Source organism: Bubalus kerabau, chromosome 1 (genome assembly GCF_029407905.1).
Source record: "Bubalus kerabau isolate K-KA32 ecotype Philippines breed swamp buffalo chromosome 1, PCC_UOA_SB_1v2, whole genome shotgun sequence".
In the NCBI taxonomy this organism is placed as follows: Eukaryota; Metazoa; Chordata; class Mammalia; order Artiodactyla; family Bovidae; genus Bubalus; species Bubalus kerabau.
Window position 1 is genome coordinate 148614650 of NC_073624.1, and position 22316 is coordinate 148636965.

Consider the following 22316-nt stretch of genomic DNA (forward strand, 5'->3'; position numbering starts at 1 on the left):
GTGGGCTAGCAAACTTGTGTTTAGATCGTTACCTGAAGAAAGAAAAAACAAAGTGTCCTGAATGCTGATTCTACTGTTTCATTGGGAAACAATTTCTAACAGGCAAGTGGCAAACAACAAAACTTTTGAGAAAGCAGACCTGGGGAGAGTTCACTGCAGTTTCATAACGGGTATGAAACTGCCTTTTTCTTTTTTTTCTAAATCTTTCTGGGGTTGATGTAGATCTCTATTTGTTCAGGAAACTGTGACGTGTGTTCTGGGCAGGGTTTGAGGTTTTGGAACCTTTTCAAAAAGGGACAGAGAGCACCCGGCTACACTTCCCTGCTGTGAGGTTGGTGTGTGAGTGGTGGAGCTAAAGCAAGCTGGTCACCATGCAGGTGCTCCTCCAGTGCGCTAGGCTTGTTCTGGCTCTTGCCTTCATCCTGTTTTCATCTTCAGTTCAAGGTAAGACCCAGTAATCTTGTCACCTTATAATCTTCTTGTATGCCCCAGGGTCCACACAAATGATTATATTCACTCTAAGGTATAGAATATAGTATATTATGGGAAAGTAGGCCAAGAAAAAAAAAAGAATTTGGGGTAGCTGAACTCCTTAGAGTGAAGTTGGTTAAGTTTGGTACAAAAAAAAAAAAGTTAAACTCTGAGGCAGCTACGGCTTTGTAAGTTCTTAAAATGATTGAAATGTATTATTTTATTGTCAGGTGAAAATGGCTTACAAATTTTTAAAGGCTCAAGAAAGGAATAGAGAAAATGGTTTACCTCTAAGTGCCCACATCTATCCCAAGTTTTAATAATTAGTGGTGTTATAATTATTTTGACACTGGGAAATACTATTTTTAAAATCAGAGTAAATTTGCTTGTATTTTCTCTTTTAAAAACCTGGTTCTTAGTGAAAATTCAATTATGTTTAGACACAGCTAATGAATACCCTCTCAGATTTTAAAGAAAGGCCAAAGAATTTTAGTAATTGTGTCGTTGCTCAGAGAAACAGCATATTTGGAAAATTCTTGTTAGGTCTATCATTTAGGATTGTTTAGTCAGAATGAAACAACTTAAAACCTTTAATGACTAAGAAAATGAAAATGATCAGTTTGTAAGAAAAACACAGTTTCTTCTCCTTTGGTAAATAAGGGATTATAGTCATGGCCTGATAAGTAGAAGGGAGAATTTATAGTGGGAAAACACTAAGTTCCTCCACATCGTAAAGGAACTATTGAGTCATAGCGATGCACACATCTAGATGTGTTTCTTCGAGGTGACTTCTAGTTGTCTTGTTTTTACTTCTGGCGGAAATGAAATTGTACACATAACCTCAGATACATTCATTATATACTGGAAATTTATAAAATCACTTTCTTCTTGTTATGCAGTTATTGAAGAAAACCCAGCAAATAATGTTGATGAAACCTTTCCATTAATCTATTTATTTTTTTAAAGGATAAAACATTGTCAATTGTAAGGAACAGGCTTTACTCCAATCTTTCAGGGAACCCTTCAGCCAATGAAATAATTCCCTAATGTGTTCTGCCAAGATCCAGGCAGTCAAGTCCATGTTTGTAGAACAGACCTGAGTGACCTGTTGGTTGTTGGGTCTACTCTGGCCAGAGCTTGATGAATCTTTACATCTTCAAAATCTCCCAGAAATGTCACATTTCCCACTAAGATTCAATAGGGAAAACCAAAAACAAAAGTGTTCTTTATATAATAGGTATTTTCCAGAAAGTAGTGAAGAAACCGTTATAAAATTTTATAAAGTACTAATATTTATGCCATCACTGGGTACGTTTTGCTCTGTGTTGGGAAGGGAACCAAAAATGAGAGAATGAATAGACTGAAAAACTAGGGAGTTTCCAAAGGAGAAGTGCGGTTGGTATTGGAATTAAGGGTTTGCGCCTACATTTGAATAAGAAGGGAAATAGACGCCCACCCACTGGCTCTGTGCGTGTGCACGCGAGTGACATCAACTCAAGGCTGCGAAGAGGTCTCTATTTCCTAATATTCTATGTGATGCCAGATAGGATTCTGTAGCACTCTTTCCCCACTTAAAAATAATTGTTTTTCTTAACCCATTGATTTAACTGAATGGTCAATTCCACTAGGCTTTTGGCTTGCTTTTACTGAAACGAAACATCTCAGGTTACTGTATTAATTGGCTAGGGCTGCCATAACAAAGTACCACAGGCTGGGTGGCTTAAACAACAGGAATTTATTTCCTTACAGTTCTGGAGACTAGAGGTCCAAGATCAAAGTGTCGGCTGGGTTAGTTTCATCCTGAAGCTTTTCTCCTCAGCTTGTAGATAGCCATCTTATCTCTGTCTTCACATGGTCCTTTGTGTGTTTCTGTGTCCTGGTCTCATCTTCTTATAAGGACAACAGCCATACTGGATTAGGGCTCATCCATGTAAACTCATTATATCTCAACTATCTCTTTTAAGTCCCTATCTCCAAATACAGTCCTATTCTGAGGTACTAGGGGTTAGCACTTCAATACATTGAGTTGGAGTGACACAATTCAGTCCACATCAGTGACTATAAGTGAAGCGGAAATAAAAACATGCTATAAAAGCCCATCTATCAAGTGCAAAGAGACGGAAGTTTGGCAATGTGTGGGAGACCCTGGAGACGACAGATGGCTAATCAATTTAATGTAGAGCTCCAGGAGATTACTGATGAGGCCTGTGAATCCCAAATTCCTTTATTAACTCTCTCTTTCAAAGATGCCCATAAAGAAGGAAAATGAAAAATTCATGAGCAGGTGTAGCCGGGGGGTCATTGTCAGACCCTATGTCCACTCTACACTGCCTCTGAGTTCACAATAATAATATTGATTCCACCAGTGTTCACTGCTGTTCAATTGTAAAGTGATTTAGCATCCATTCTCAGGTAAATGGTCATCACATTCCCTGCGAGGAGGAATTAATACCAATTTATAGAGACGAAAACTGGATCTTAGATTCATTATCTCATTTCCTCTTTACATCAACCTCTTGCAAAAAATTCGTGAGACTTGCCCTAGACTCATTACAACTAATTAATGGCAGAGGTGGTCACCTGATTTCAAGTTCAAATTAACTTTCTACGGCAATTTAGCTGTTTCCTAGGTAGAGTAGAGATTGTCTTTATTTAAAACAACCTTGCTTTGACTGCAGCTCTTACTACAAAAACCACTGAGTTGAGGGACAGAGAGGGAGAAATTGAAAGTAAACTTGGAACTTTTTATAGCTTGTCAAAAAACCACACAAGAGTGAGGAATCTTGTGCAGCTGATTGGCCAGTAGGAAGCAGCTCCAACTTAGATAGTGGCGTCTGTTTGGATGCCACTAAACAATGAATGAAAATGGTCTTTTTTCTCCCCTAACACGGCAATTTTAAAGTTTTTCTAACAAACCCGCAGCAAGTCTCCATTAAGAATAGGAAATTAGTAAACTATGATGACGTTGGGGAAATATTGATACTACAATATAAAAAGATCCAGAGAGATTACCGGGGTAAGTTATTTGCCCAGTGTCAGAGAGGTTTATTTTTTTAAATGATAATATTTATTCATAGAAAGTGTTTTGCTAAAGTAGAACTAGTAGACTCTGTGTATGAGATGAAGACAGAGACACAGAGAGAAAGGACAGGGGTAGACAGTGAGGGAAGTGATTCCAAATAAAAAACATTCTTCTTCCTTGCATCCACTACAGAATTAACCAGGAGACCTGTAAGTGGGACCTCTTAGGAAGATCATTTTTCTGTCCATGAGCATCTTTCCTCTTATGTTTTAAATTACGGTAATCACAAGACACTTCTCTCAAGCAGAAGAGAATCAAGATCCTCCCACACATTGCGGGGCTGGAACTGTTGAATTTTCACATCCTGCCAACACTCTTGAATAAATATATCAGGAACTTGGTATCTGTAACCATGTTCTTTATTTTAAAGCAGATTTAAGATCCCCAGTCTGTGTTAATCATTTTGTAATGTATAATAATGGAGGATCACTATCTTATGCATCTGAAAGAAATATAGTGTGACAGGCCAGTTATACTTAAAAAAGAAACCCACCTCATATTATTTTATTTATATAAAATGTCCAATTTGGTAAAAAATACAGAGACAAAAAGTAGATTGATTACTGGTTACTTAGGGATGAGACGCATAAGATACAGGAGTTGGATAGCTAAAGGACAGAGGATTTCTCTGTGATGATAAAATTGTTTTAAATTTGTGCACATACCTATGAACATGCTAAAAAAAAAAACCCACTGAAATGTACATATTAGAAGAGTGAATTGTGTGCCGGGTTAAATATGTTAAATACCAATAAAACTTTTTAAAATTAAAACAAATGAAGTAAAATCATCAGTCTCAAGTTGTTGTTGTTTAGTCGCTAAGTCGTGTCTGATCCTTTGCGACCCCATGGACTGTAGTCTGCCAGGCTCCTCTGTCCATAGGATTTCCCAGGCAAGAATACTGGAGTGGGTAGTCATTTCCTTCTCCAGAGGATCTTTCTGACCCAGGGATCAAACCCGTGTCTCCTGCATTGTAGGATTCCTTACTGCTGAACCACCAGGGAAGCCCCAATCTCAAATTAGATAAACATTTTTGGGGGGAAGATGGACTTCTCCTTTTGATTTCTTATAAATTTTGGAACATCTTTATTGAGACAGAGTTCATATACCATACAATTCACCCATTTAAAGTGTACATCAATGGTTTTTTAGTATATTCACAGATATGTGCAACCATCACCATAGTCAATTTTAGAACATTTTCATTACCCAAAAAAGGAAATCCCTCTTGGGGACTTCCCTGGCAGTCCAGTGGTGAAGACTCCACACTTCCAGTGCAGGGGGCATGGGTTCGATCCCTGGTCAGGGAATTAAGATCCTACGTGCTGTGCCATGCAGCTAATAATAATAAAAGTTGGAAAGAAATGTCTTGCCTTAAAGAGAATTTTCACATTCTCTCTCTCAAAAAAAGAAGCTCGTTATAAATTTTAAAAGCTGAGATGCCAAACTCTAGAAAGAATTTGTATTTTAGTTTTCTAATTTATCAAAGTTATGTTTTTTTAGCTAGTGAAAAGATACACTCTTTCACTTGGATTCTTCTTCGTAAACTATTAGTTTTACTTTTGTGTTTAACTTCCTGTCTATGCAAGCACTTTCTTGGTGTGATACTCAGTCATCATTGACAGTAGAGGAGAATGTCTAGACCTGCTCTATCCAAAATGCTGGCCAGGAGCCTCGTGTGGCTACTAAGCACTTGAAATGTGTTAAATGTGGCAAGTCCAAACAGACCTGATATAAGTGCAAAATGCACACCAGATTTAAAATCCTAGTATGAAAAAAAGTGTAAAATATCCATTAATAACTTACATTGTTTATTGGATATATTGGTTTAAGCAAAATGTTTTAAAATTAAGGTCACTTATTTCTTTACTTTTTAAAATATGACTATCCTAATATTGAAAATTTCATACATGTACAGATGGTTCCTCTTGTTTCTACTGGACTGCACTGGTCTAGATGGCATAGGGTGTGAAGACATTGCCCTCTGCTGGAGGGGATGTTGAATTTTCACCCGACTTCACATGATGAAGCGTCTAAGCAGCAATTCATTAGATGGCAAAGTTCTTCAAGAAAGAATCAGAGGGAGAAAGAGCTAAAATGTATTAAATACCTACTGTCCACAAAGGCTGGTGCTGGATGTGTCACCTACTTCTATCTTGTTTAAACTGGAACTCTTTGAAAGTGAAAGCTGCTCAATCCTGTCCCACTCTTTGCGACCCCATAAACTATACAGTCAGTCCATGGAATTCTCCAGGCCAGAATACTGGAATGGGTAGCCTTTCCCTTCTCCAGGGGATCTTCCTAACCCAGGGATAAAACCCAGGTCTCCTGCACTTCAGGCAGTTTCTTTACCAGCTGAGCCACCAGGGAAGCCCAAGAATACTGGAGTGGGTAGCCTATCCCTTCTCCAGTGGATCTTCCCAACTTAGGAATCAAACCTGAGTCTCCTGCATTGTAGGTGGATTCTTTACCAGCTGAGCTACCAGAAACTCTTTGAGATACTATTATTCCCATTTCAAAGATGAGAAATTGAGAATCAGAGAGGTGCTCAATGGTGGGACAGGAATTTAAATTTGGTTTATCTCTATCAGAGATAGGTCAATAGGTCATTGTCATCCTCTTCATCACAGAAAATAGCATTTAAAGAGCTCTGACCATGGTGCCAGGTACTATTCTAAGAACCTAATATTTGTATCTTATTATTAGATCTACTACCGTCCCCATTTTATGGATGAGGAAACTGAGGTACAGGGAGGTTACGGTTATATAGCTAGTAAGGGTCGGCCATTGTGATGTCATCTGGCAACCTTACCTTCAGCCTCTAAGCGGTAACAAAGCTAACCCATTCTGGATGACTAGTGTCCCAGACCAGAAATTTGTAAGCTATATTCAGGAACTATGGGGAAGAGTATAACAGAGTAGTAGTCCTAAAAGAAAGAAAAAAATGAAAGCAAGACAGAAAGAAAGAAGAAAAACAATGGGAGAACATTTCTACATTAGAGTCTTTGCTTTGTTTATATTTTAAAAGGATATTGTTTATTACAGTAATTTAGAAAACAGTGAGAAAAAAATCACCAGAGCCTACCACTACAGCTATTTCTGTGTATTTCCTCCCATCCCCCATATCTATATATATAGTTGTATTAACAACTGTTATGCAGAGAATGGCATTCTGCTATTTTTAACTCATTTTTTAATATAAATTTTCCTATGATGCTATATAGTCTTTTCCATAGCTACTACTTTTTTCCATTTGGTTAATATTCTCTCATATTAATGCCTCGTAATTAATCTCAGAGTTTTCTCTTGTTTGATTAATTATTTAGTTAGTTACTTTTCCTATTTTAAATAATACTAGGGTGAACAGCATCATGAATTCTTTATATGTTCCCCTCCATATATATGTATATCTTAATGAAACCTGACAAAGCTATATTTATAAAATTAATCAGAAATATTAACTAGGACAAAGTTGAGTATAAATAGACATAATAGAGGTTCATAAGGAAAGAGAACATTTTGCAAAATTCTCTGGGTCTGCAGTCTTTTAGGAACAAAGTCCTTGGCCATCCCATTGAGATACAAAGTGAATTTGACCTTGGTAGAGGCTCCGCTTTTCAACCTCTGATAGTTGAGAAGGGAAACAACTTGTGCATACTCTCTGAGAAATACTGACACCCAGAAGGAAAGAAAACTCTAAAATTTATAGTCTCTAGGGGTTTGGGTAATGAGATTAGGAGTAATTTTTTTTTTCTTTGTTTGCTACATTTTTCAAAGTTTTAAGGAATATCTAAATAAACTCTCCACTTTTAGGAGAGAGTACTATAAAAGGTAGAGAGCCCTCTAGACCCAGAGTTAATGTCAGAAAACTTTTGACAAGTAGCTGTATGAGTCCATTTACATAAAATCTAGAAAATGCAAACTAATTTATAATGACAGAAAGCAGACTGATGATTGAGGGGGTTTGGGGGGAGTCAGGAGAAGGGAGGGAGAAGGGCAGGATCACAGAGGGGCACAAGAAAACTCTGGGGGATGTTGGATATGTTCATACCCTTGATTGTGTGGTATGCTGTATCCACTTGTCGAAACATTAAATTGTACACTTTAAATATGCACAGCTTATTGAATGTCAAATCCACCTTAATAAAGCTATTAAAAATAAAAATAATTAATTTTGAAAGATAATACATAAGTATAACTCAAGAATCTAAAAGTTCAAAAGGATATGCAGTGAAAAGTCAGTGTTCTTCCTTCCACTCTCTTCTAGCCACCAATTCCCTCCACTAAGATGATCAGTTAGTTGTGTATCTTTTAAGAGGTGTTCTGTGCATGTAAGCTTGTATGTAAATATATTCCAAAAAACCAAAACACACACAAATGGTAACACACAATGCATAGTGTTCTTTACTTTTTTTAACCTTGGAGGGAGTTCCCTCGAAGTCCAGTGGTTAAGACTCCATGCTTTAACTAATGAGGACATGTTCAAATCTCTGTTCGGGGAACTAAATTCTTTCAAGTCACATAGCATGGCCAAAAATATATATATATGTACACACACACACACACATACATATACATATATGTACTATGTATACACACACACTTGGAGATTATTATGTATCAGTACCCAGAGAACTGCCACATTATTTTAATAGCTGCATAGTATTGTAGGCTGCACCTTAATTCATTAACATTTAATTTTATAGTCTTTGGTACTGCAAAAAATATTGCAGTGATTATCCACAACACTGTTCTTCATTTTATTTTGTTTTCTTAAATATGTGTTACCAATTGCATCTCAGTCTGTACAGAACAATACTGTACTGGGCTTTCAAACTGTTGCAGGATGGGGGACCCCTTCCACGGCCTGAGAGTGTATTCTTGTCTAACACTCAGAAATAAATTGTCCAAGAAGACACATGTACTGAGAAAGCAAGAGACTTTATTGGGAAGGGACACCTGGGCAGAGAGCAGCAGGGTAGGGCACCCAGGAGAACTGCTCTTCCATGTAATTCGCAGTCTCAGGTTTTTTGGTAATGTGGTTAGTTTTCAGGTTGTCTCTGGCTAGTTATTCTGACTCAGGGTCTTTCCTGGTAGCATGCACATCACTCAGCTAGATGGATTCTAGTGAGGAGGGTTCTGGGAGGTTTGTAGGACATATGGACTGTCATCTCCTCTTTCCTTTTGACCTTTCCTAAATGCTTCCGAATGGTAGCTTGTTGGTCTGCATTCTTTACCAGGACCTCCTATTGTATGATAGATAACTTGAGCAAGTGGTTACAATGGTGCTTGGCCAGGACAAGGTAGCTTTAGTCTGTGGTGCCCCTAACAAAATCTCCTTTTCTGCTTTTCAGGAGTTTTAGATGTGCTCCTTCATGTTAGGTGACGATTAACTGTACTTGTGTGAATCAAATATGTACTTGTGGTGGGGAGGAGACGATCCTTTGGCAGGGTAGTGAAGTATTTCTCACCACCAGGGCTCCATCCTTGCTAAACTGAGGAATAAAATTTATTTTGTAAATTAATAAGCGATCTCCTATATAACCTCTTAACACAGGATATGGAGCCTTTATGTAGAAATTAAAAGAGGCTGTGAAAGCCCAGCTTTGGTGAACAGAAGAGCCTTGACTTTTGAAATCTCTGACGAGATATGAGGCCAAAGAAAGAGGTTATGTTTTTAATCTGCTTTTCATTCTCAAGAATACCACATGGCCCCAAAGAACTAGGGTTATGTAATATCTCAGGACTATTTGGTACATTTCTTAACCTTTCTGAACATAATTTGACTCCTCTCTATCAGAAGAGGCAGACTTCGGGGTCAGATAGAAGGTTGAATTCTGAGTGCTTAGTATCTGTGCAGCCTCAGTTTTCCTTTGTATAAAATGGAAATAATAGTGCAGAGACAATAATAGTTAATATTATTAGGTGTTTATTTACTGTGTGCCTGGCACTATGTTAAGATCTTTACATGCATTTTCTCATTTAATTTTTGTGACCAGCTTATGAAAAAGAGACACTCTTAATACCTGAGTTTTCTGGTGGGTACTTGGGGAAGTGAAGGTTTCACAGGTCAGCAGTAGCAGAGGCAGCTAACTGCCAAAGCCTATTCTAATGTTAAACTCTAGGCCACTTTGCACAGGTGTAGTGTGAGAAGCATAAACTACATATAAAGGGCTGAGAAACAGTGAGTGCTCCTGTTATATTAAGTTATAAAACCTGTCCACACCTTACCTACCAAATTTAAAATCTATTTAATTAAAAATTTCTTAGGGAAAGAGTGATTAGAAGCTGTGTAAGAGATACTTACTGACCATGTGGTTTCCTTGTTTGGGCAGGTTCTCCTGTGCAGAGAGCCAGGTACCAGTGGGTACGCTGCAATCCTGACAGTAATTCTGCAAACTGCATTGAAGAAAAGGGAACAGCATTTGATATAGTTCCAGGTGAATCCAGCAGAATCCCGCCTCCAAGGACTGACATTTTCCAGTAAGTGGACTTTCTTGATTTTACTTTTGTCAACCTTTGTTGAGATCTTGGCATGGAGGTAGAAGGGTTGCCCAGAGTGTTTTCTTTAGGTTCTTGCTTCCATGGTTCAGTCTTCACTGCATGGTACAGGGTAAAACTGTAGTGTATTTACTGGTATATGAGATGCACAAGAATACATGACTCATACTTTCGCAAGGTCTTTTTCTGGTGGCAGAAACAAAAACTGAATACTTTTCACCAATAGGTATTGAAAATAATTGAACATTATTTTATTAATGTAAATAGAGCACATTATATATTAAAATCCAGTAGGAGTCTATCACCTGAATGGATAAACAAAATGTGACATATACATAAAGTGTAATATTATTTGACCATAAGAAAGAAGTACTGATAAATGCTGCCACATGGCTGAATCTGGAAAACATTATGCAAAGTAAAAGGAACCAGACATAAAAAGCCACATATTATATGATTCCATTTATATGAAGTGTACAGAAATAGGCAAAACCCACAGAAAATAGAGTGGTTGTCAAGGACTGTGGAGGAGGCAGGAATAAAGAGTGACTGCCATTGCTGCTGCTAAGTCGCTTCAGTCGTGTCTGACTCTGTGTGACCCCATAGACGGCAGCCCACCAGGCTCCCCCATCCCTGGGATTCTCCAGGCAAGAACACTGGAGTGGGTTGCCATTTCCTTCTCCAATGCATGAAAGGGAAAAGTGAAAGTGAAGTCGCTCATTGTGTCCGACTCTTAGCGACCCCATGGACTGCAGCCCACCAGGCTCCTCCGTTCATGGGATTTTCCAGGCAAGAGTACTGGAGTGGGGTGCCATTGCCTTCTCTGGTGACTGCCATTAGGTACAGAAGTTTTGAGGGGTAATAAAAATGTTCTGTTTAGATAGCAGTGATTAAAAAAAAAAGAAATTAGGGGAAGGAAGAATAAGTGGCCGTCACTCATAAAAAAGAAAGCCATACCTCTTCTTGAGCAAATAAAACCTGCCTTATACTTGCAAAAAGGATCCAATAGGAATTCATAAGTAACAAAAAATTGTATTAGAGCCCATTATTTCACTGAATATCAAAGTTACATGTGGCAAAGATATATTATGAAAAGAATTATCATAAAAGTTTTAATATTCAGGCTTAAATAGAAAATCACTCTCCTGGGACTTCCCTGGTGGTCCAGTAAGAATCCTCCTGCCAATGCAGGGGACACGGGTTCAATCCCTAGTCCAGGAACTGAGATCCCACATGCCGCAGAGCAACTAAGCCTGTCAGCCACAACTACTGAGCCCATGTGCTCTAGAGCCTGTGCTTTGCAATAAGAGAAGCCACTGAAGTGAGAAGCCTGCACACGGCAACTAGAGAATAGCCCAAGAGAGTGGTTTTCTGCTCACTGCCAGTAGAGAAAGCCCACTCACAGCAACAAAGACCCAGCACGGCCAATAAATCAGTCTTTTTTAAAAAAATGAAGTGAATCAATGATGAAAATAGCCAAATCTGAGCATCTGAAGATCTCCTAGTCTACCTGATGTATGATCTCTGTAGTTCTGAGACGCAAAGAATAATTTAAAATAAGGTGTGCATGTGTGTAAAAGTAACAATGGATAACTGAGGACTTACAGGTGAGTGAGTGAGAATTGGCTGCAGGTGTGTGTGTATAAAAGGCCGATCAGTTCTGAGCAATGACGAAAAGGTTTTACTACAGACCTTTATAACTATAAAGATTTCTACACTTGATCTGAGCTCTAAATTAAGGAAAAAAATAATAAATAAAAGAAAATCACCTTCTTAAAGCCACATAAGTCATTGTGCCCAAACCAGGTAAGCCTATTATCACTTTGGGGATGCTGGCAGCCCCCTTCATCACTGAAATTATATCATCACCATCCTCACAATACAACTCTGCAAGCCTGTGCTTCTGTTTTAATTCTCCAGCACAAAGTTTGAACCTGATGTTACAACTTCCTCCATTATTTTAAGTCATGGATTTCAATACTAATTCATTTAATCTAAAATATTAGAGGAATAACCTAAATCCTCCAAAACAGCTATTTTATACTATTTCTTCCCTCCTCAAATCTCCATAATCTTCCACACTCTTTGACATAAATTGTAGCAATATTTTTTCTGGATCTGTGTCTCATGGCAAAGGAAACAGAAGCAAAAGTAAGCAAATGGGACCTAACTAAACATAAAAGATTTTGCACAGCAAAGGAAACCATTGACAAAACAAAGAGATGACCTACTGAAATGGGAGAAAATATTTACAAATGATATGACTGATAAGGGGTTAATATCTAAAATATATAAACAGCTCACATGACTCAACAAACAACCTGAAAAGTGGCAGAAGATCTGAACAGACATTTTCCCAAAGAAGAATGGGCAACACGCACATGAAAAGATGCTCAACATCACTAATCACCAGAGAAACACAACTAAAACCCACACAAAATATCACCTCACACCTGTCAAAATGGCTGTCACCGAAAAGACCACAATTAACAAATGTTGGTGAGGATGTAGGAAAAGAGAACTCCTGTACACTGTTAGTGGGAATGTAAATTGGTGCAATCACTGTAGAAAACTCAGAAAACTAGAAATGGAGTTGCCATAGACTCCTGCAATTGCATTCTTAGATATTTATCCAAAGGAAATGAAAACACTAATTTGAAAAGATATATGTACCCCAATGTTCACAGCAGCATTATTTACAATAGCCAAGATGTGGAAGCAACCTAAGTGCCCATCAACAAGATGAATGGATGAAGAAGATGTGATACACACACACACACACACATTGGAATACTACTCAGCCATAAAAATCCAAGAGATTTTTCCCATTTGTAACAACATGGATGGACTTGGAGGGTATTATACTTAGTGAAATAAGCCAGAGAAAGACAAATACTGCATATTACTTATATGTGGAATCTAAAAAAATAAAACAAATTCATGAATATAACAAAAAAGAGATACACAGATATAGAACACAAACCAGTGGTTACCAATGGGGACAGGAAAGTGGGGAGGGGCAAGACAGGGGCAAGGGATTAAGAGGTACAAAATACTATGAATAAAACAATCTACAAAGATGTATTATATACAACAGGAAATATGGTCAATATTTTATAATAGGTATAAATAGAACATAACCTTTAAATAGTTTTTTAAAACATCTGTATAATCTTCCCTTTTCTCAGCCAGTAACTTTCCTTCCTGTTCTGAAACTCCTGTCACTAGGGATGCACAGCCTCTCCTTCTGTGTCAGTCTTGGACTCTTTTGCTCTCAGATGCATTTCTTCTCCTTCCCCATCCCTGCTCTGTATTGGGTGGAGGGATGAGGGCTGATCCCTGTGATCTGCATTTCTCATACTCCCAGATCTGTGGCTGAGTTTGGCCAATGGGATGCCCAGAAGGGAGACTGCTCAGCATGCGTGGCAGGGAGAGAGAAGTATGTTTCTTCTCATTCCTGCCTTGGTGGCACCTCTGGCAAGGCTAATATCTCATACATGACTTCAGCTTCCACCAGTGCTCTTGGACCCTGGGCTTAGGTAGTACCACTTCCTCTACTGTCCTTCTAGCCCAGGGAGAGACGTGTTTTCTTGCTGTTGCTCATCTCTGGAGTTCCTCACTGTCACTAGCCACTAGGGAACTATTTGGCTTTCCTTCTTTTCCATCTCATGTGTAAGCAATTCCCTGTCTTAAATATTTCCTGATTGGACTCTGACTGTGGTAGCTTCGAAGGCCACCTTCCTTGTGCTGGGTATCTTATCTGATGCACCTTCTCCAGGACTTTAATTCTGCAGTCCACCCTCTGAAGCCAGCATTAATCTGCAGACACCCTCTAGTATCACCTACTTTTAGGTAAAATCTTCTCTTTGATTCTGCTTCCTTTCCAGCTGTTGTCCCTTTCTCTGCTTACTGTCACCCCTCTCCTCTCCTCAACCCCTTCTGGTTCTACCTTCTACCCAGAGTGCTTGGTGGAAGCACTTACTTTTTTTCTTTTTCTCTTTTTATTTTTTGGCTGCTTGGCATGTGGGATCCAAGTTACCTGACCAGATATCGAACCTGAGCTCTCAGCAGTGAAAGCTTGGAGTCCTAACCACTGAACCACCAGGGAATTCCCAATTTAAGTTCTTTTTTATTTTCCTTCACACTGGCAAAAATTCTGAGGGAATTTAAAACTTTGTAAACATTTAAACTGGGATTCCCTGGTGGCTCAGTCTGTAGAGAATCCACCTGCAATGCAGGAGAACCTGGGTTCAATCCCTGGGTTGGGAAGATCCCCTGATGGAGTATTCTTGCCTGGAGAATCCTCATGAACAGAGAAGCCTGGCGGACTACAGTCCACAGGGTGACAAAGAGTTGGACATAACTAAGCAACTGAGCACACACAAACTGAATTGTTAACATGTTGGTATATATAATTCTTGACTTGTTACAAAGAATTACCCAAGAGTGAGCTTTGTTGAAGTACTGTGAAGTTATTAGAAGTTTTGTAGAAATTTTAAATTAGGAAAAATATCATCTATCTATTGAGTGGGAGAAAGTATAAAAATGGGAACTTTTCTGTTAAAAAACAAAAGAAAGAAATTCCAAATATAGGATTGCCATGTTAGTGATAGCATTTTGTATCCATCTGCAATGAGCAGATGTGGAACTGATAAAGGCAATGAGTTAGTTACACTACGCTATGCTATGCTAAGTCGCTTCAGTCGTGTCCGACTCTGTGCAACCCCATAGACGGCAGCCCAACAGGCTCCCCCGTCCCTGGGATTCTCCAGGCAAGAACACTGGAGTGGGTTGCCATTTCCTTCTCCAATGCCTGAAAGTGAAAAGTGAAAGTGAAGTAGCTCAGTCGTGTCTGACTCTTAGCATCCCCATGGACTGCAGCCTACCAGGCTCCTCCATCCATGGGATTTTCCAGGCAAGAGTACTGGAGTGGGGTGCCATTGCCTTCTCCATTAGTTACACTAAGTATATGCAAACATGTGGAAAGGCTGACTTATTTTTTTGTTTCAAAGCATTAAATAACTGGAAACTTTTAACTTCTAATTTCAGCAACTGAGTCGCTACATTTACTTTCTTACCTTAAAAAATGCTTCATGATTATCTTTTTATGTCTCAAACTTTAATGGTTTTTTCCCTGTTTTTTTCTCTTACTTCAGACTGAAGAATTCCAAGAATTTGAATGAAGTCTTCCCTCTTTCTGAGGACATCTCAGGATCAGGTTCTGGAGAAGAATCTGGAAATGGCTTCCTAAATGAAATAGAACAGGAATACCAACCAGTAGAAGAAAATGATGCTTTTTATTACAACTTTAGATCTAGGAAGAGAAATGCGCCCTCATACAACCAGGACTTGGGGCAGGATGGACCAGAAGAGGATTTTACTATATAAAAGAGAGGGTTTCCCATCTTCACACCAGGCGATGTATTTTGTATACCATGGTTAAATGATTAATTTGAGGACAAAAAGCTTTTTAGAAAACTTAAAAAATCTGAAAAGGAAGTAAGTTTTATCATCTTTTTTTTCTCATGGATTCTTAAAGCCTCCTTTATCTATCCTGTTGTCCTGGAAAATACCTGCATTTCTTATGTATCATATTCAACAACATCACTATGAAATTAGCTAGACTCTCCATATCTATAAATTTGCTTTAAAGAATAAATTATAGTGTTTTTAAAAAAATTAGTTTGAGAAACTAATTGAGAAGCACTATTTCATATCTAAGTCTTCATGAAGCTGACTCTGATTACGAAATCTAGAGATGCCTCTTTTTTGTGAAAAGACACAGACACAACATACCATGAATGTACAGAAGAGGTATTTAACATGTTTTACAGTATGAAGTTAACTGTTCTAATATCACCATCAAATGTGTTTGCGAGCTAGTGGACACTGCTTGCTTAGAAGTGTGATTGCTGCCACATTTAGAAACTTAACGCCTAAATTAAAGCACAGTTGTGCTCTCAATACTTCATGCTGCATTACCTTTTCCCCTGGATATCTATGTATGTGCAAACAGTCTATTAAAGCAGAAGTATTATCAAAGGGTTATGCTGTCTGGGCTCTCTTTTGTTCATGAAAGGATTATTTTTGTTTAAATGTTTCTAGATTCTCATCAAGTGTAAAGTTACTTTACAGTGAGACCACATTTTATAACTAGAATCAAATCCTATTAACTAGCAGATGAAGAAAACAATCATTATATAGAAAGAGGGTTATTCTTGTCCAAACACTTCCTCTTCTTGAAGGCTATACTCTACCTGTCCCTGTTCCCCCTAGTTTTGAAAAGCCTGTCATGGATCCTGCACTATCTAGAACCCGTCTTCAAAACTGATACCTTATTGAAATTAACCTCTGTGGAAGAGATGCACCTTGTCTAAGGCCACACCTCTTCCCACAGCAGCCTTTACCCAAGGCCTGGTCCATGTGGGCATATGGATACCAGATTCCTCCCCTGAACCTGGAACAACTTCGCAGGGAAGTCACAGATTCAGAATTCCCTGAGGATTTGGCTGAGGCTTTGTTGGGACTGCTTTGTAGCTCGGTTTCTTCTTCTACTTAGTCTTGCTTCCTTGTGTCCCCCCTGAGAGAGCTCCCTTAGAAACTTTGTGCACACTAGTTTTCATATCAATGTTTCTTCCATGGTGATTCCAATCTGCGAAAGTTGGTGCTAGGACGGGGAGAAAGCAGTTGCTATTTTGGAGCTGGATCACCTACCGTCTTGGCTGGTAATGAGGACCCTATCCCTGGCTGTAAGTTCAGAAAATACACAAGAGAGCATTGCAATTACTCAAACTTGCACTGATGATGAACTGAGATGGTGTAGCAGTGGAAGGAAGTGCACCAGGGTGCAGTATATGAAACATCTGAGAATATGGAGAAGCAGTAATTATAAAGACGATGGCACTAGATAGCTCTTGCTGGAGGTAATTAATGAAAGATCAAGGATGATTAATTAAAGACTAACTGTGAAAACCAATGGGTCTCCTCAGCAGCATATTAAGAAACTCTCTTCTGCAGTGGGAGGGCTGGAAAAGTTGAGGCCCAGGCCCAGGCCCAGGATATAATCAGAAGAATAGCAGACTTCAAGAATGTTAAGGTGCCAATCTAACCAAGTCTGTTATACAACATCAGAACCCTGATTTGGAAAGTACTGGACCTCAGAAATGAGGGCATCTGGGTATAAATATATCTGGGTCGATACATTCAGAATTTGAACCCCTAAACTTCTTCAAACCCTTTAGTTTTATAGAATAGGCTCACTCCTTAAAAATTAATGCTTTCCTCTGGCTTGAAGATGGTTAAGAGGCCTCTGCCCTTTAAGACCATATGCACTCTCCCTCAAGGTCTGCACCACCTCTCTGCCTAACCAACAGATCCATAACTAAAGTTACAATAGAAACCAACAGGAGAGTGTTGGGCCTGGCAAGGAGGAAAGGTGAAGGTTCTGCAGAACTTAGTTGTTATGCACCTCAGAACCCAAGAGAGTGTCTATGAGACTTAACTCTATTGTTGTTTGGTTGCTAAGTCATGTCCGACTATTTTGTGATCCCATAGACTATAGCCCGTCAGGCTCCTCTGTCCATGGGATTTCCCAGGCAAGAATACTGGAGTAGGTTGCCATTTCCTTCTCAGGAGATCTTCCCAGCCCAGGGATTGAACTGCATTGGCAGGCAAATTCTTTACCTCTGAGCAACTAGGGAAGCCCAACTTAACTCCAAGAGTGCTAGATCAAGGGATGGAGACAAATCATAAAGTTGGATAAGGAAGTGTTCACCAATACAGAAGTGTTAGGGGAATCACTGACCAAAACTGCCCTACCCTGTTCAAGCAACTCAGTAACCAGTCGTATGAGTTACAGGTGATTAACAACAGTTAACTTGTATGAGTTACCAGTGGTTAACAACAGGTGGTCCAAGCAAGAAATGTGGAACTGACAAGCTACTACCAACTGGAAGGATTTGGGAAAAGTCAAAAGGGAGAGGAGACACAAGTCAATATGTCTTACCAATCTCCCAGGATCTTTCTCACTAGAATCCATCTTGGCTGAGTAATGTGTGCAGCACCAGAAAGGACCCTGAGTCAGAATGATTGGCTAGAGACAACTCGGAAACTTACTCCATTACCATAAAACCTGAGACTGTGAGCCACATGGCAGAACAGTTCTAGGTTCCCTTATCCTGCTGTTCTCTGCCCAGGTGTCCCTTGCCAATAAAGTCTCTTTGTCAGCATGTGTTGTCCCCAGACAATTCATTTCTGAGTGTTAGCCAAGAGGCTACTCTCAGGCCCTGAAAGGGTCCCCATTCTTGCAACAGGAGTACTCATCCAGGAAACAGGTTTTATCATCCTGGTAAGAACCCTGTGAGAAAGTGTTGACATACTCTAGAATGGCCCTTAGAAGCCTGGAGAAAGTAAAAGCTCACCTTGAGTAGAAATGCTAGAACTACTATGGCAGACAATGGAAAATGGGTCAAAAAGTTTAAGGAAGTGAGCATGCTAGAATGGACAGATTGTGTAAGCTCTAAAAACCTACCAAATGGCTTGGTTCTGTAGGAAAGTCAAAGCAATGAAGAATATACTGCCAAGAGGGACAGCATCTCTGAACTATCAGTGGTAGCTCTCCCCTTACAGGGAAGAGTTGATGGTACAAGGTTGTTAGAGAAGTGGGCTCACTAATAGCAGTGGGAATGATGGGCATCCTAAAATAATAGAGGCCAGGTGAAGCTGTTCAGCCATCGGAAGCCAGGTGGTATGTTTATCATGTAAGCAAGGTCAGAATGGAAAGCAGGGAAACCTGATGGGCAAAGTTATGGAGTGGCGTCTTCAGAGGTAAGATAGTTGGTAACGGTCTGCACCCAATTCCATTGCAGTAGGGGTAGAGTAGTGAGGTAGTAGGGAGGAATTTCCCCACAACAACAATCAAGTTTCTGACATCAGCTAGGTTTCTTACAATTCAACTCAATTCTGACACTACCTGGAGTCAGCATCAGATTCCACAGGGTAAAGGCTCGGCCCCATAAGACTTCTCTTCACCTCAGATGCCTAGGTTGTTTCCTATGCCTCTAACTGATTGGGTATAAATTGGAGCTTCCAGTGGCCCCCTCCTCAGGTTCAGTTAATTTGCTAAGGCAACTTACAAAACTTGGAGAAACATTTTACTTACTCGATCACCAGTTTGTTATAAAAGCTTATAACTTGAGCTAGACGAAGAGATACCCAAGATGAGTTTCCAAATAACCTTGTGGAGTTTAGGGCCTGGTGTTTTGCTGAAAGTTTTAACTTTCAGGTTTGAAGGATTCATTAACAAAAGAAACCACTCATTTTACAGAAATAAACAATTTTAATATTTTTTTAAAAAGTTAACATTATCTTTTTAAATTTTTTAATTAATTTATTTTAATTGGAGGATAATTACAACATTGTGGTGATTATTGCCATACATCAACACGAATCAGACACAGGTGCATAATTTCAATATTTAATAGTGAATTGCCTAACTTATTTTCAACATATGATCATGAAAAGCAAAGATAAATAGAAACAGCAGAGGAGAGTAACAGTACATATATCACCAAATTGGGCCGACTAACATCCAGGTTGAAATAGCCCTGGGAAGTCCTGAGTTACAGCAATCTGGAGTCCCAGTTGGGAAAAGGTCCTGGGCAGTGTGCCCTGCCATGGGCAAGACTACAAACTGAGTTTGGGGGCTCTTTATAATCCAGGGCCACAAACTGATATCATCATCAGTTTGAGAGCAAATATGCAGCTCTGGTTTCACATTAATCTTTTTATACTGCTGTTTATCTGGTGAGTAATGAGGTTTTTTGAGACCCTGGGAGATTGGCCAGATCTTCAGGGGCTTCCCTATCTTATCTATAGTGCTGCTTGGCTTACTGGTAACAACTGGTGCACTCACAAGCAGGCACATGGTCAGGCAGTGTCTAGGCAGGCCAGAAGCAAGATGAGAGGCTTGCTCTGCTTTCTTGTCTCTGAAGTCTGAACAAGACTTCCTCCTTTTTAATTTCCCCAACACCTGGCACAGTGGCAAGCAGAAGGTTCTGGTTGTCCAATCTGGAAGTTCTCTGAACCCTGTCCTTTAGGTTTTTTTGAAGCCTTCATTATAGAGGTATGATTAATTAAATAAATCATGTTGTTGTTGTTTGATTGTTAAGTCATATCCAACTCTTTGTGACCCTATGAACTGCAGCACGCCAGGCTTCTCTGTCCTTCATAGACTCTTGGAGTTTGCTCAAACTCATGTCCATTGAGTCAGTGATGCCTTCCAGCTGTCTCAGCCTCTGCCAACCCCCTCTCCTTCTGCCCTCAAACTTTCCCAGCATCAGGGTCTTTTCCAATGAGTTGGCTCTGCGCATCAAGTGGCCAAAGTATTGAACTTCAGCTTCGGCACCAGTACTTCCAATGAATAACCAAGGTTGATTTCCTCTGGGATTGATTGGTTTGACCTCCATGCAGTCCAAAGGACTCACAAGAGTCTTTGCCAGCACCACAATTCAAAAGCATCAGTTCTTCAGTGCTCAGCCTTCTTTATGGTCCAGCTCGCACATCCATACATGGAAAAACCAAAGCTTTGACTACATCAACTTCTGTTGGCAAAGTGACATCTCTGCTTTTTAATATGCTGTCTAGGTTTGTCATAGCTTTTCTTCCAAGAAGAAGCGTCTTTTAATTTCATGGCAATAGTCACCATCTGCAGTGATTTCGGAGCCCAAGAAAATAAATCTGTCACTGTTTCCACTTTTCCCTCATCTATTTGCCATGAAGTGATGGGAATGGATGCCATGATCTTAGTTTTTTGAATGTTGAATTTTAAGCCAGATCTTTCACTCTCCTTTTTCACCTTCATCAAGAGGCTCTTTAGTTCCTCTTCGCTTTCTGCCATTAGAGTGATATCATGTGCATATCCAAGGTTGTTGATATTTCTCCCAGCAATCTTGATTCCAGCTTGTGATTCATCCAGCCCAGCATGTCACATGATGTACTCTGGTACTGCTACTGCTGCTAAGTCACTTCAGTCGTGTCCGACCCTGTGCGACCCCATAGACAGCAGCCCACCGGCAGCCCACCAGGCTCCCCCGTCCCTGGGATTCTCCAGGCAAGAACACTGGAGTGGGTTCCCATTTCCTTCTCCAGTGCATGAAAGTGAAAAGTGAAAGTGAAGTCTCTCAGTCGTGTCCGACTCTTATCGACCCCATGGACTGCAGCCTACCAGGCTCCTCCGCCCATGGGATTTTCCAGGCAAGAGTACTGGAGTGGGGTGCCATTGCCTTCTCCGATGATGTACTCTGCATATACATTAATAAGCAGGGTGACAATATATAGCCTTGATGTACTCCTTTCCCAGTTTTGAACCCATCTATTGTTCCCTGTCTGGTTCTAACTGTTGCTTCTTGACCTGCATTCAGGCTTCTCAGGAGGCAGGTAAGGTGGCCTGGTATTCCTATCTCTTTAAGAATTTTCCAGTTTGCTGTGATACACACAGTCAAAGGCTTTAGCATAGTAAAAGAAGCAGATGTTTTTCTGGAATTCTCTTGCAATTTGATCTCTGGTTCCTCTGCCTTTTCTAAATCCATCTTGTACATCTGGAAGTTCTCAGTTCACATACTGTTGAAGCCTAACTTGAAGGATTTTGAGCATTACCTTGCTGGCATGTGAAATGAGTTCAATTGTGCAGTAGTTTGAACATACTTGGCATTGCCTTTCTTTGGGGTTGGAATGAAAACTTACCTTTTCCAGTCCTATGACCACTGCTGAGTTTTCCAAATTTGCTGACATATTGAGTGTAGCACTTTAATATGATCATCTTTTAGGATTTTGAATAGCTCAGCTGGAATTCCATCACCTCCACTAGCTTTGTTCATGATAATGCTTCCTAAGGTCCACTTGACTTCACACTCCATGTCTGGCTCTAGGTGAGTGGCCACACCATCATAATTATCTGGGTCATTAAGACCTTTGTTATATCTGTGTATTTCTGCCACCTCTTCTTAATCTCTTCTGCTACTGTTAGGTCTTTGCCATTCTGTCCTTTATTGTGCCCATCTTTGTATGAAATGCTCCCTTGGTATCTCCAATTCTCTTGCAAAAAAAATTGTATTTCCCTTCATATTGCTTTCCTCTACTTCTTTGCATTGCTCATTTAAGAATGCCTTCTTATCTCTCCTTGCTGTTTTCTGGAATTCTGCATTCAGTTGGTTATATCTCTCTCTTTCTCCTTTGCCTTTAGCTTCTCTTTTCTCAATTATTT

General features: G+C 39.7%; 1 protein-coding gene, 1 long non-coding RNA gene and 2 other non-coding genes across 6 annotated transcripts; 3 read left to right on the forward strand and 1 right to left on the reverse strand.

The window, feature by feature from the left end:
- The first annotated feature begins 299 nt into the window (after positions 1 to 299).
- On the forward strand, positions 300 to 16100 carry SRGN (serglycin). The gene is made up of 3 exons (XM_055534760.1): positions 300 to 444; positions 9889 to 10036; positions 15211 to 16100. Exons 1-3 carry the CDS (start codon positions 372 to 374, stop codon positions 15440 to 15442), a joined length of 453 nt encoding a protein of 150 aa, XP_055390735.1. The 5' UTR covers positions 300 to 371; the 3' UTR covers positions 15443 to 16100.
- Positions 10016 to 20934, reverse strand: LOC129619590 (uncharacterized). Of its 3 annotated transcripts, none has more exons than XR_008697948.1 (3): positions 19026 to 20934; positions 15133 to 15301; positions 10016 to 10152 (listed from the first exon to the last, which is right to left on the reverse strand). It is a non-coding gene; the product is annotated as an uncharacterized LOC129619590 (long non-coding RNA). The 3 variants fall into 3 exon arrangements; XR_008697946.1 differs by lacking the exon at positions 19026 to 20934 and adding an exon at positions 18585 to 18946; XR_008697947.1 differs by lacking the exon at positions 19026 to 20934 and adding an exon at positions 18060 to 18185.
- Positions 11513 to 11592, forward strand: LOC129642621 (small nucleolar RNA U2-19). The gene has a single exon (XR_008709875.1). It is a non-coding gene; the product is annotated as a small nucleolar RNA U2-19 (small nucleolar RNA).
- Positions 11717 to 11786, forward strand: LOC129642619 (small nucleolar RNA U2-30). Its single transcript, XR_008709873.1, has one exon. It is a non-coding gene; the product is annotated as a small nucleolar RNA U2-30 (small nucleolar RNA).
- Positions 20935 to 22316: the final 1382 nt, after the last annotated feature.